Below are 14,304 nucleotides of genomic sequence, written 5' to 3' on the forward strand. Positions count from 1 at the left end.
TTTTGAAACTGTAAAAATTATTTGATGATCACATGATATAACATTATACATATGTTTAAAATTATTGTATGTCTTACAAAATAAGAGAGACATTTTGGAGGGAGGTTACAACCAGTGTTACTTTAACCGTTAATTTTTGGTTCAATTCCATGATTTGTTTTTGAATTTTATTTGTGATAAACATTGAATCAATCTATGTTCAACAAACGGTTTTCGATTGTAACGTTATAAACTAAATGGTTCACCGAACATTTTACTAGAAAAAAATTAAAATTATTTATGTTTTTTGAAATGTTCGCCAAAAAAACGTAAAAAAATTTAAAGTTCTTGAATGATTTACCTAATAAACGTTGTTAAGTTATTCGTTCATGTAAATTTAATTAGAAGAACGTTTTGAAATATTACGTACTTGAAAATTTAATCAAAAGAACTTATCGATTTAATACGTTCTTGAACATTTTATCAGAAGAACTTATCGATTTAATACGTTCTTGAACATTTAATCAGAAGAACGTTTTGAAATAATATGTTCTTGAACATTTTATCAGAAGAATGTTTTACAGTCATATATACTCGAATGCTTTAAAGTTATACGTTCTTGAATAACGTTTCTATTTCTTGAACGTGTATGAGTAGCTAGGATTTAACACTAAAACTCGTTAGGTCACCCATCCGGGAACCAGCCAGAAGTGACTTATCACTATCATAATATAAGATATTAATTAATATATATATTAAACTACAATGGAATTTCAAAAGTTAAAATATTTAATAGTTTTTACAATAGAGTAGGCGATAAAAATGGATATCATATGTCTATAGTCTACAATCAGTAAATTCATTTACATTAAAACTTGATTTATATTTTATGATTCGTACTTCCTTACGTTTTATAGTCTACCTAACATGACACTGTTTTAATAAAATCGTTTGTGTGATTCAATTATTAAGTATTTTCATTAATTTATGTATATTATTTAATATTATTAATATTATTATTATTAATAAATATATTATATTAATTAAATAATCAACTATAATAACTATGCCAAAAATTATGAATTGGACAATCCAGTGAGATGGTACTTCAAATATCACACAGAAGGTGAACATTTTAACAAATCTACATGACAAATTCAAAATTGCAATAAAATATTAGCAGTAAGTTTAAATTAAATAACATATTAATAGGTCTTATATATTATTATATATAAAAATGGTTAGTAAGCTAACTCGATTTAATTTAATTATTTAAATTCGAGGATGTAAGTGTTTTAAAAACAATGGATAATAAATTGATGGAAAACAATAGTTTTTGACAAACAAAATTTTATTACATATACCGATTACCGGGACTAAGTCATTACGAATCTACAGATTGTATCTTATGACATTTTACGGGGGTTTTTAACGATTATGGATCGATGATAAGGAATTTTTAAAAAATGAAAAAAAAAGTATTTCTTTATTTTGTATTCTGGCCTTTTTCAGAAACTAAGTAACATTCGATATAATCGATCTATATTCATTAAAAAAAACCCCACATATAGTTGACCAGTGGTGGCCCGTGCTATGGAGCACAGGAGCACGTGCACCACCTATATTTTGTAAGAATATGAAATATTGCTCTACAGCAATAATTGTACTCGTATTATATATTTATAAAAGGGATTAATATTTATTGACAAAAATAACAATTATTTTGTTGACTAATTAGTTACTCATTTAATATTATAGAGTACTATAATAATAGGTGATAACTGATAAGTGATAGGTCGTAGGTATTGTGGGCAGGGGCGGATTGGCCTATTGGGAAATCGGGAATCATCCCGATGGATCAGTCCTTGTTTGGGCCGCTCTATATTATTATATAATTACCAAAAAAAAGTTTTATTTTGTAAAATAAATAAAAATCATTAAAAAAATAAATATATATTTAAAGATGCATTAACATCAAACTTCAAGTTCAAGTTGAAACTGATTAATCATGTGACTTACCCAAAACTATTATAGCTATAACTATAGTAAAGTTATTGTAGATTTTACTAATTTAGAGGTGAAACTAAACAAATTTTGAAATGGATGCAAAATAAAGCATTTTTTTAGGAGGGGAAAGAGGTAAAATAGTTTAATTTGATGTTCATGGGCTGGTTTGTTTCATATTTCCTGGGCCGAAAATAATTGCCAATCCGCCCCTGGTTGTGGACTATGATATAGCTGTACGAGTTAGACCTTCCTATCGTAGACTCTTGTAATGCTTGTAACTATGTATATAGAACTATTTTTATATCAACAAAGTTAATCTAGTATTTCTATGGACATTGTGCACTATACCTTATTATAGGTACATTATTATTTACTGTTGTACACCCTTATTAGTATTTATTATCAGTTCCAAACTATTGTAGTCCGCAGATGACAGTCCACGTTTATAATTTTTATACTTATTATTGTCTATGTTATTAATTAAAAAGCTTATGATCAAAAATATTCCTAATTTTAATGAAAAGGTTATTGATATATTTGCTAAAAAAGAAAGAAGAATAGAATTAGTTTATAAAAATCTTACTAATATAATAATTATGATCTATTTTTCATTACATAATATGAATACATATAAATATATTAATTAAGTTCAGTTTTTCTAATGTACCTAATTTATTATTAATTATTACTAAAGTATTAAATATAAATGTTATAAATGTGCACCACCAAGTATTTTACTCACGAGCCGCCACTGTATTTGACATGAGATACACTCTGTGGCCTGTATCATTTAAATTGTAAAATATAAGCTCTAAGTATATAACATTATAACCAAGCAATTATCAACATATTTAATACTTTAAGGGTAATCATTTGGGTAATTTGAAGTGTCACTTAAAGTTCTTTCATGCGTTAGAATATCAACAAATATTATTGGAGGAAGATGAAACTAGTACTGATACTAATAATATCGTCTCTATGTCATCAACTTCTTCAAATTCACCTGATTTATTTCCACCAACAAAAAAAAGAGTAAAATACTAAGTTATCATTATTTTTAAATTATGCTTACATACTTTTATATGTATTATATCTTATTTTAGTTAAATATTAACAAAATGGTTTTGTCATTTGTAGATGCACAGTGCGGAGAAAACAATGAACGTGTCAATAAAACGCCGGACAGTGATTGACGGCTGTATCAAAATGGTCACAATTAATGGTAGACCCTTAAATATAATAAAGGACTCTGGTATTAGAAAAATAGTAATTTTCGTTATTTTCGAATTACTATGAACGCTGATTTTGTGCGCGATCATATTTGTAGTCGGGCAAGTTTAGTCCGTAAAGCTATTACTGAACAAATGAATAAAAAATTTTTTTGTATAAAAATGGACACTGCAACTAGACTTGACCATACTATACTTGGCATAAATGTACAGTTTATTCATGAAGGTAGGTACCCACAAATTATAAATAAAAAATATGAGATTATTAATTACTAGCTAAATAACTTGCCTTCATGTGGACCAGTCTTAGTCAGGGCATTTTTAATAGATTTTTATCTCACCATACAATCGACATTGTTATTATTAAATAATTACACAGTATGCATTAGTAAGGCACACTAAAATATTATTTTTATATAAATTGTATACATTTTCCTATACTTGAGGTACAGCTTTCTGTAATTCTGTAGAATGTCTAGTTATTCTATAAATTACGTATAGTAGGGGAGACCGGGTACAATTGTAAATTTTTCATGAAATTATTTATTTCGGCCAAAATTCAAACTTTTTTGGACATTTTATACTTTTAATTAGTAAAATATGTTGCTGCCTTTAAAAATATGTGTGTATTGAACATTTATTTCCACAGGTTGTTGAATAATTATTAACACAAAAAAAAAAAATGTTACAACTGTACCCCATACAGGGACAAATGTAACATAAATATATATATATATATGTATATATATACTATTTTTTATTGTTATAAAACTTATATAGTTACTATAGTTACTTTTAAATTAAGTTAAATATAACTTAGTTAACATAATAGTCTAGGAACATCATTTTTGACTTGTTAAAACACTTATAACATAACTTTTGACTTTTAAATTAAAAAAAAAAAACATAACATAATATTATTAAATTAAGTAATAATTAAATAATATAACTTTGGTTACTTAATGTTTTAGTAGCACAATTGTTGACTTTTTTTATAACTCTTATAACATAACTAGATACATAATAAAAATAACTTTGACTTTTAAATTTAAAAAAAACCAAATGAAATTTTAATAAAATATAAAATGTAACAATTCTATCCAGTTAAGCTGTTACATTTGTACCCTTTTTATTTAATTCTCGTTTACTCTTTATTTTTATGAAAAATTATTATTAAGAACCTTGCTACAACAGAAATGTATCAAACTGCATCTACCAACTTAAAATGTGTGCTTTTAAAAACATTAGAAATGTATAGCTTAAATCCGAAATTTATTTATTGTATTACAACTGACAATGGAGCGAATATGTTGAAAACTGTTTCATTAATTCGCGAAATGAATAGAGACTACGACAATAATGAAGAAATTTCTGAAAATTAACATAATTTTGAAGGTGACCTAGTTCATATAGATGAAGAGAACAGTAGCAATATTTCTGAATGTTCTGATGAAATTAATAATATAATAGATGACCAAGAAAATGAAAATAACCATGATACGTTGCCTTCAATTTTTAACGATTTGGGTGCAACAGTCAATACATCGGAAGTATTGAGGTGTATGCGATGTGCTGCTCATTATATTACAATTATCAAAACAAGATATATTTAAAATAGAAAATATAAAATCCACTATAAATAAATCACGGGAATTGGTGAAGTTATTGAGATTACCGACAAATTTGGAAGCTCTTAAAAATATGGATTTAAAAGGGCCTGTAATCGAATGTGTAACACGATGGGGATCAACATATGATATGTTAGAAAGTCTATTAAGATGTCAACATTTTTGTCAGGTGTTTGGTAGACATCAAACAAGATTAAACGTAGACAGTGATTTTTGGACATCTACAAATGACCTAAAAAATGCTCTTGGACCAGCTAAAATAACTAGTTGTATTTTACAAGCCCAGAAATTATACCCAGGAGATTGTTTACTTCATTGGAAGAAATGCATTATAAACACAAGAAATATAAGTAAATATTAATTATTTAATTCAATTATTTGTACAAAATTTAAGTAGTTGTTATTTTATTTTATAAATTAATAGTATTTTATATTTTTTAGATTCATTTATTTCAAATAGTATCGTTGAAGCTATACAAAGACGAGAAACTACTTTATTTAACTGTGATAGTTTCAAGTTGGCTATTTTTTTGGATGGTCATGTCAATGTTTTATTAGATGAAATTACACTAAGAGAAGCTAAAAGTCATTTGATTCTCTTGTCTTCAGAATTACACAACATTGATCCTGTCATTAGAGAAGAGCCATCTGTTTCAAATAATAATATTGAATACAATGAAGTAGATGACTTAGAGATTGAACTTCGTACGGCAGCAGCTAACCGGAGTAGTGGTTTCGTTAATAGTCAAGACCAAGTAATGTTGGACATTCAAAGGGAAATTGTAAGTTTTATGCAATTTCCTAGAGAAGATAAAAGCAAAAACATTATGGATATTTGAACAAAACTTAAAAAAATGTATCCATTGATGTATGATTGCGCTTTGGTTGCTTTAGCATTACTAACTATTCAGATTAGTAACTAAAACAATGGCCAATTATTTATAAAACAAAAACTTTGAGTTACGATAATCTGCCCTACACAATTTTATAATCTTTGATTTTAAATCATACTCGTATTTTAGTTCAAATAAATATAAATATTTGAAATGTTATATAATGTTCATTATAATATAATACCTAAACCTATTTTTTTTTGTTAAATAGGTCACAGTGGAACGTCTTTTTTCCAGTTTAAAATGTATATTAAATGATCAAAGAAATAGGATGAACCCAAGTTTACTGGAAGATATAATGGTTATACGATCAAACTATTTATTTGAAAAAAGCTAATCTATAGTATTCTTATGTATTTAGAGTATTTATTGATTATTATTTATTTATAGTATTTATTGATTGTTATTTATTTATACGAGTAGTATTTATTGGTTATTATTAATTTATGTATTATAATACTGTATTATTACTCATAACTAGGTTTAGGGACTTATAGCTCTAAAAGGTACACAAATATGCTTCTAAAAACATTAAAATATACATAATAATATGCAGTTATATGCATTAAAAAAAAAAAAAAAAAGACCACATACTACACAAAATAAAACGTTGATCGGATGTAAATGTATTTTTAAACTAGAAAACAAAATTTTGTAGTCGTCTACTTGTAGACTGTTGTACTTTCGACATTACACAATATTACAAAATATACGCATACAACGGTTTTACGTATGATTCGACGTTGTGTAGTTACGAGACGTAAAAACAACGACTGATAATAATCGACTGAACTGAACACTAAACAAATAATATATTATTCTATATCGACATCCGGTTGATATCCAGCGGGTTATACGGTCGATACAGGTTTATAGTATTATTGACAAAATTTGCACAAAAGTTATAACAAAATATGAGAGGTAATTTGCAGATAGCATATTACTGAGAGTATTAAATCCTTTTAGTACATTTTTTTTTCGATCAGTTGAAATATATATATATATTATATGTATCAATAGTTTTTAATTTTAATAATAATAATAATAATAATAAAATTTGAAAAATTTGTCAAAATATCATCTTAAACTGTCAAAAATAAATTATCGGTTGTTGGATTTATTTTGGCTAAAGCTTCTTTAGTTTTTTCAAAGTCACATTATGCTGTTGGGGTGTATTTGTAATCCTTATCTTAGTTATTAGTAAAGATAGGACTAGATGTAATTCAAGTTTTAGATTTTAATATTAAAGTACTTATTATTCTTAAATAATTTGAAATTTAAAAAAAGTCAAAAAATAATTTTGATTCATAAAGTTATTTTAATTGTTCAATAAACGGTTTAATTTGTGTTGTTCTATGTATTAAAAGTTTGAAGAACGAGTAAGCTTATTCCGTTCTTCGTGTAATTGTTCAAAGAACTTAATAAGTCATAACGTTCTTCGTGTAATTGTTCAAATAACCTAATAAGTTATAACGTTCTTCGTGTAATTGTTCAAAGAACTTAATAAGTTATAACGTTTTTCTAGTAATTGTTCAAAGAATTTAATAGGTTATGACGCTCTTCATGTCAATTTTTTAAAGAACTTTTAGGATTATAACGTTTTTCGTGAAAAATATCAGTAAACTTCATAATTTATATTGTTATTTCATATGAAGGACCAATAAACTAAATTAAATAATTGGTTTTGTTCCATTATATTTTGGTTTATGAACAACAATAATGTTCATTAACCGTTTTTATACGTTCCGTTCAGAAACCCTGGTTACAACCTTTTAACTACCCATCTGGCTTCGCTGCTGTGTGTTTATATGTGTTAAAAATAATTGATTTGAGATTTCTTTAATTAAATCTAATAATAGACTTAAGATTATATAAGATTAATTTTCCGTCAATACTCGACGGTACATGATATATATATATATATATATATTATATATGCTGTTACTTTATATAATGAACAAAAAATCAATCTCAAGTTATTAATACGGTTAATGTGAATAATATAAACACTATAAAAATAGGAAAAGCTTAAAAAGTTACACGAGTTTAATGAACTTCTAGTGACGTAGTATATTGCATCTGTTAATATCAAAATGCATAGTAATAGAAATTTTCAACTGTTAAATATTTAAATCCTAGGTAAATAAATAAGCCTTTTTACGTAAAATATACGTATGATACACTTACCAATACATTCAGTTCAAGCATCATAATATACGTATATTAATAAAGAAATAATTTAATTTTGATATTAAAATTAAACTCCTATGCTGAACTCATCCAATTTAATTTTATCTCGTATAATCTGAGTATTTAATACTCTTACTATCTAAATATATTAATTTATATTTATAAACGAAATAATTTTTTCTTTTTATTTTTATTTTTTATTACGATTATAAGGCTTCAATTATATCGACTATTAGTCTGCAGAGAACATATAATATTAATACAATATTGTAGAACAAAGACATAAAAACATATTTTATTTATAGTATTATTATAGATTTGTATCTGAATCAATTAGTTTTTAAAAATTAAAAATCTTGGTGGTATTACGGTGATCAAGGGCTCCTTTTATTGATAACAGATTGTAGAGGTGATGGTGAGATGTTGCAGGTTTGAGATAGTTGACAAATTTATGTTTAATTGTAAGAGGTGTTTTGCATATGTCGCACGTTGGATTGGGTTCTTTAGCGATCAAGTAGTAGTGCTTAAGATGGGTGTGACCTATTCTAGCTCTATTGATTATTATTTGTTCTATCTTAGATTAGTTGTTAGGATAAGCCCATTTTGATATTGTTTTTTATTTCTTGACGTTGCTCAGTTTGTTGTTTGGAATTGAATCTCAGTAATAAAAATAATTTTACCGTTATAATTTATATTTAATAAAAGCTGGAAACAAAATGCAGCTCATTTCAACTTTATTATTACCTACTATTGTTTAAAGCTTGACATCCACTCAACTTGACACGTACATTTACTATATTTTGTCAAAAAATATTCCAACATTTAGAAGTCTATATGTCTCGAGATTTTATGTATATTGTGTAATGACCCTTAGTAATTTGAAAAGTTCTCTTGAACCAAAGTTATAGGGTATTATTCTAATTATATATAAACATAGTTGAGATTTTTCACAAAGGTACAAGAAAGAATAACAAAACATAATGTTAACAAAATTATCAAAGATCCTTACATCAGTCAATTATACCAAGGATGGACAATTCAAAGTTTCTAGAAGGCTAATTTATAGAACTTTAAAATTTTTCGGGCCATAGTGGAGAAAGCGAAAAATAAGTTTTAAAAAGTCATTAAATTGACAATTAGAATTTATTTTGCATAATTTTATTTTACGATTAAACCAATAAAATAAAATAAGTACCTAATACCTATAGCTATGTTAGTTATATATATATTATATTTAGATATTAATTAATTAATTTATAACTCAATACTTGATAAGAATATAATATCTACATTTTATGATAAACGTAATAAAATTAAATACCGATTAATGCAAAAATGATATTAAATAATTTGAAAGTTTTGCACGGAATAAATAAAAAAAAGTACGTAGGCTCTGTTGGGCCTGTATGCCACTAGTTATTAATCCCTGAACTATAGAATTGAACTGTAATATAAATTTTCTAAATCTCAGTAGGTATGTATTTTTAAACGCGTCTTTTTTTACTATTTTTGTGTTTGACTTTTCTAAGTATAGCACAATAGTTATCAAGTCTTTTTATGTTTTGACATTGATCTCAATAAATATTTGGACAAATCAATGACAATCAGTCATGTAAATTAAAAAAGCTCACATTGTTAAAACTGGAAGCCAGATTGAAGTCTAGAATTATGTATATGCATAATTATATTTGTATTATTACTTGAAAGAGCGTTGATGAAGGAAAAGTTTGTATCAAAAGTGGAAAACAAAACCTTTAACTGAGTTCTTTGAGGAGAAAGAGATGAACAATTTAGGAGGAAATGTTGGAATTTGCAGTAATTCACACCGTGATTAGATAGGGGGTAATATGAGTTACTGTTGAATCCCACTTTAAATAAGTGGTATGGTAGTAAGCTGTGATCAGTGCATAATTTTGGTATATGACAACGTGACTGATTTTCAGGTAATATTTTTTTTTAAATATGTATAACCGAAAAATACAATATAATTTTATACCCAATGTTAAAGAACGGATATAATAAATCTTATTGAATTTGAGATTTTTTTCTTGATTTATTTTGCATATAATATATAATATATAGTCGAAATATTTTGAGTGTAATGATTGGACTTTATATTTTATAACTTTTTTTTTTTTTAAAGAATTATAAATTTCGATATCTTTTTGTTAGAAAAGTTTGAAAGTTTTTACATTTTTATAATAATCTATTCCGCTAAATATATTTCGTGTACTTAAATAATTATATATTCTATCTAATATTTAAAGTATTATTAGTTCTGAATAAAATATAATTTTTAAACTTATACGAGTAATTTTTATGTTTTTACAGGAAATGAGTTGTACTCTTTCTTTTTTAAAATTTCTATCCCGTTTCTTGAAATTTTGTCGTCATCCATTATTTTGCAAACACACAAATAATTGATCCTACAAAAACACAAAAATAATGGTATTAACAATAATTTAGTGCTCTTGAACCATAATTGTAGGTTTATTTTTTTACACCGAAAGTATAATCCAATACTTACGATTTATCCAATACTTATGATTTCTGAACAAAATAAAACGTATTGTAGTTAAAATACAAAATAATGGTCTATCTTAATTCTAGATTGATTTAAAGTTGTTAGTTTAATGCGAAGTTTGAAGAATACAGCAATTATAAGTAGTTGGATTATATCTCACTATGCTTATAAGACTATAATAATAGCCTCAAATCGTATTAATAATTAGATATGTTCAATACAATTTACTCGTATGATATTGTATACTTATAATAAGTTATATACATGATACTATCGATGATATAAGAAGGATAGTACGATTCGAAATCCTATCCAGGGAATTCAGAGAAATAATTTGAAGCGTAGATTCATTAATCAATATTTTAAGGGGTTTGTAGATTCCTAAGGTAAATTGTTAATTTTGAACGGTTGCTGTGAATGCGTTGAAATATGGATTTAAATATTAAACCGTTGATTCGACGGAAAACTGCAAACAATGCGAAAATTATGATGAAATCGCTGTTTGTCTTATGAAATGGACAAAATCATTGGCAACTTTGACAAAACAAATACAGTTAATGAGTTTACATTTGTATTTGTTGCGGGGTTTACTAGTTGGGTCTCAAAGACCTTTATTTAATTTAGTTAGGTCCAGGGGCGTAATTTGGGGGGCAGACTATGGCAAATGCCCCACTCTAAGAAATTTTAAAAATTCGGCAATTCTTTGTCCAATGATCAAATGCTAAAATCGGTAAATCGTAAATTTTTATTTACTATTTTGTACTCAGAAATCAGATAATATTTTCTTTAAAATACACGTTTATGATTTATTAAAAATTGGGAAACACTGGCTCTTTTCCAGTTTATGACAATCATTATTACGCCAACCTTATAAACTTAATTTTTGGTTTATTATATATTTGTATATATTTGATCTTTATAAAACTGTTTTCGTGATATCGATACCATAAAAATTAAGCTCATACAGACGCGTACTGACCCACCGGAATACCGGGAAAATCTCAGTAGGCCCTTTTAAAAATTATAAGACCTGGGTCCTTTACCAAATAGGTACCTGCAGTTTTAGTTAAATTCAGTAATTTTATTATTTTTAGCAATTACAATACAATACTGATGGACAGTCGACTTCTCAATTTAGTGCCCAATGGGAAATGAATAAAATACACAATTTTTCGAGTAATTTAATTGATTTGCTTTTGGTAAATATGTCTGTTACAACATTATTTTGATTATTAAAATCATTCGATTATTCCATTTGATTATTTCCATCACTAGTTGTAACATCACCAGCAGAATCAGTAAGTAATGTTGCTGACTTTCGACCGAAAAAACGACCTGTATCAGCTCGGAAATACAGTAAATTTAAATATATTGCAATTTCTTTAGGCATATTTCCAATTTTGTTTTTCCAATAACCTGCTTGATACATTAACCGTTTTTATAACTAAAAAAAAATCTATCTGACGTTACATTTGTGGGTCATAAACAGTGTTGGGACTTATCTAGATAAATTATCTAGATAGATTTTTTAGCATATTTTATCTTATCTAGATAAATAACGCTAAGTTATCTAATTATTTATCTAAGATAAAATTTTGGCACCAGTCTAATGTGTGATCTACAATTGATAATTGACCTGTTCTTATCTTTGCCGGGCTAATGTGTGACCTACGGCCAATGTGTGTATTTTCCTGTGTGACATGGGGAAATATATTTATTTTTGTGTAGAGAATATAGATACAAACGTGATAATTGTAAACCGTGTCGAATTACATTATTGTGAGTTTTTTTTTTGTTAAGTTTAAATACGGCGTTATTGTGATTTTAGTAAATTTGTGGTCCTTATTATGAGTGCCTATATCGACATATTATACACGATGAAAAAATGTGTGTACAATTCTTGCAAGACCGAGAATTATTACCAACACTAAATGAAAATAATAATCGTTGTACCAAAGTGAGAAACAACGAAGAGTGTGGTGGACTATTAAAGGAATGTGAGAGAACGAGTAAAAAAAGAAACTCAAATGGTACCTTTACAAAATACATTTCTTTTAAGTGTTCAAAAAGAGGTTGCCAAACTTATTGTTCAATTCGAAAACAAAATCAATTTTTTTCTTACTTAAATTTAAATAATAGATGTCACAATAATTTATCATTAACCGAGATTATGGAATTAGTATGGTATTGGACACATTTGGTACCAATTCATCATGTTGTACAATTTACTGGCCGAAGTAAGAATACAGTTGTCGATTGGTTTAATTTATGTCGTAATGTGGCTATTTATAAATTTGACAAGCGATCAAAATTAGGTGGAAAAGATGTGATAGTTCAAATCGATGAATCATTATTCAAAGGAAAACGCAAATACAACCGTGGTCGTCTTCGATGTGGTGATTTTAGACCAAATGAGGTAACTGAAAATAGTAGTGACGATAGTGATGATACAAAAGAAGACAATAATAGTAAAAATATAGTGGGTGCAAAAAATTATGGAACGCGTGTATCTGGTCCGTGGGTTTTTGGACTTAGTTGCAAAAAAAAAGATGATATTTTGAAACGACGTTTATTCATCGTAGAAAAACATGACAAAACAACATTACTTCCTATAATTAAAAATGAAGTAGAACTAGGAAGTATAATCCATAGTGATGAATGGAGAGCTTATTCGTCATTAAACAATGAAGGGTACATACACAGTACTGTGAATCATCAAAAATGGTTTGTTGATCCTGATATAAATGCCAATACTCAAATCATAGAATTTTTATAGAAAATAGTGAAAAAGCGATATGAAATAACGATATCTCCATTATTACCTAGACAACTTAAAGAGGAGTGGTGGAGATCCCTTCACCCAAACAAGCAAACTATATTTGACGAATTTTTATCAGACATGAAAGATGCTTTTATGACATAAATTGTACATAAATTACGATTACAAGAAGGATAGTTAATTTATTATAAATGAATTAATAACTATAATAACTAAAAAAAATTGCAGTATAGGACGTAGATCAATACCTATAATGTAGGTTAGGACTGCACACTGGACCGAAAATGTATGTGTAGATCGCACATTAGCCCGGCAAAGATAAGAATAAGTCAATTATCAGTTGTAGGTCGCACACTGGACCGGTGCCAAAATTTTTTCTTATCTAAATAATTATCTGTATTTTTGTCAAGATTAGAGTTATTTTTATTCTTGTACGGAGACGAATCCAACAAATCAGAGATCATAAAAATCGGTCCAGCCGTTCTTCAATTATAAATTTTGTAAATAACTTGACATTCTTTTATACATAGAGATTTTGTATTCATAATCATAATTCGTGCATTGTTAATAAGTAATTATTATTTCTTATTATGACATTTTTTTATATTTTCATGTCGGGAAAATATTTTATATTTTTGGTATTTTTAAACTTACTTTCTTTTTTTTTCCATGGAAGTTCTAAATATAGTAGGTATTTGATTTTAGTATACACATGTAACTCATACGCTGAATAGTTATTACTTCACTCTTGGAACCCGTAAAGTCGTAACTACTTATAGAATAATGAAAAACATCAAATTAATATTGTATGGAAAACAATATTATTAACTTAAAATAATTTTTTATGTATTCTGTATTCATCATGATACGTACAGAACAATTTTCATTTTTTTTTTTTTTTTGTGTAACATTTTAGTTATTAACTATCATTAAATATTGTACATTATATATAAATACTGCTTAATGGTACACTACATTATTACAATAAACATTAAACACTTAGGTAACTATTGATAATAATGATTATATTGAGTCTTCATAGATATTATTAGAATATGAAATATTGACCAAAAAA

At 26.6% G+C, this 14,304-nt stretch overlaps 1 protein-coding gene across 4 annotated transcripts; it reads left to right on the forward strand.

Moving 5' to 3' along the window:
* The first annotated feature begins 1,010 nt into the window (after window positions 1-1,010).
* Window positions 1,011-6,096, forward strand: LOC112682426. 4 transcript variants are annotated; one of them, XR_003148510.1, is made up of 4 exons: window positions 1,011-1,161; window positions 2,851-3,018; window positions 3,124-3,441; window positions 5,948-6,035. XR_003148510.1 is itself a non-coding variant. In XM_025553028.1 (3 exons), exons 1-3 carry the CDS (start codon window positions 4,917-4,919, stop codon window positions 6,071-6,073), a joined length of 744 nt encoding a protein of 247 aa, XP_025408813.1. In that variant the 5' UTR covers window positions 4,222-4,916; the 3' UTR covers window positions 6,074-6,096. The 4 variants fall into 4 exon arrangements, 1 of the variants encoding a protein (XP_025408813.1); XR_003148512.1 differs by lacking the exon at window positions 5,948-6,035 and having other exon boundaries at window positions 1,011-1,105; window positions 2,903-3,018; window positions 3,124-3,787; XM_025553028.1 differs by lacking the exons at window positions 1,011-1,161; window positions 2,851-3,018; window positions 3,124-3,441 and adding exons at window positions 4,222-5,193; window positions 5,285-5,625 and having other exon boundaries at window positions 5,948-6,096.
* Window positions 6,097-14,304: the final 8,208 nt, after the last annotated feature.

Source organism: Sipha flava, unplaced genomic scaffold (assembly GCF_003268045.1).
Source record: "Sipha flava isolate LNK unplaced genomic scaffold, YSA_version1 203_pilon_pilon, whole genome shotgun sequence".
In the NCBI taxonomy this organism is placed as follows: Eukaryota; Metazoa; Arthropoda; class Insecta; order Hemiptera; family Aphididae; genus Sipha; species Sipha flava.

Excerpts from the sequence above, each read along its gene's own strand:
- LOC112682426 (XM_025553028.1), top strand. The coding sequence starts at position 4,917 with ATGGATTTAAAAGGGCCTGTAATCGAATGTGTAACACGATGGGGATCA. Across the intron at positions 5,194-5,284 it reads TATAAACACAAGAAATATAA|ATTCATTTATTTCAAATAGT; the intron begins GTAAATATTAAT and ends TATATTTTTTAG. Across the intron at positions 5,626-5,947 it reads TGGACATTCAAAGGGAAATT|GTCACAGTGGAACGTCTTTT; the intron begins GTAAGTTTTATG and ends TTTGTTAAATAG.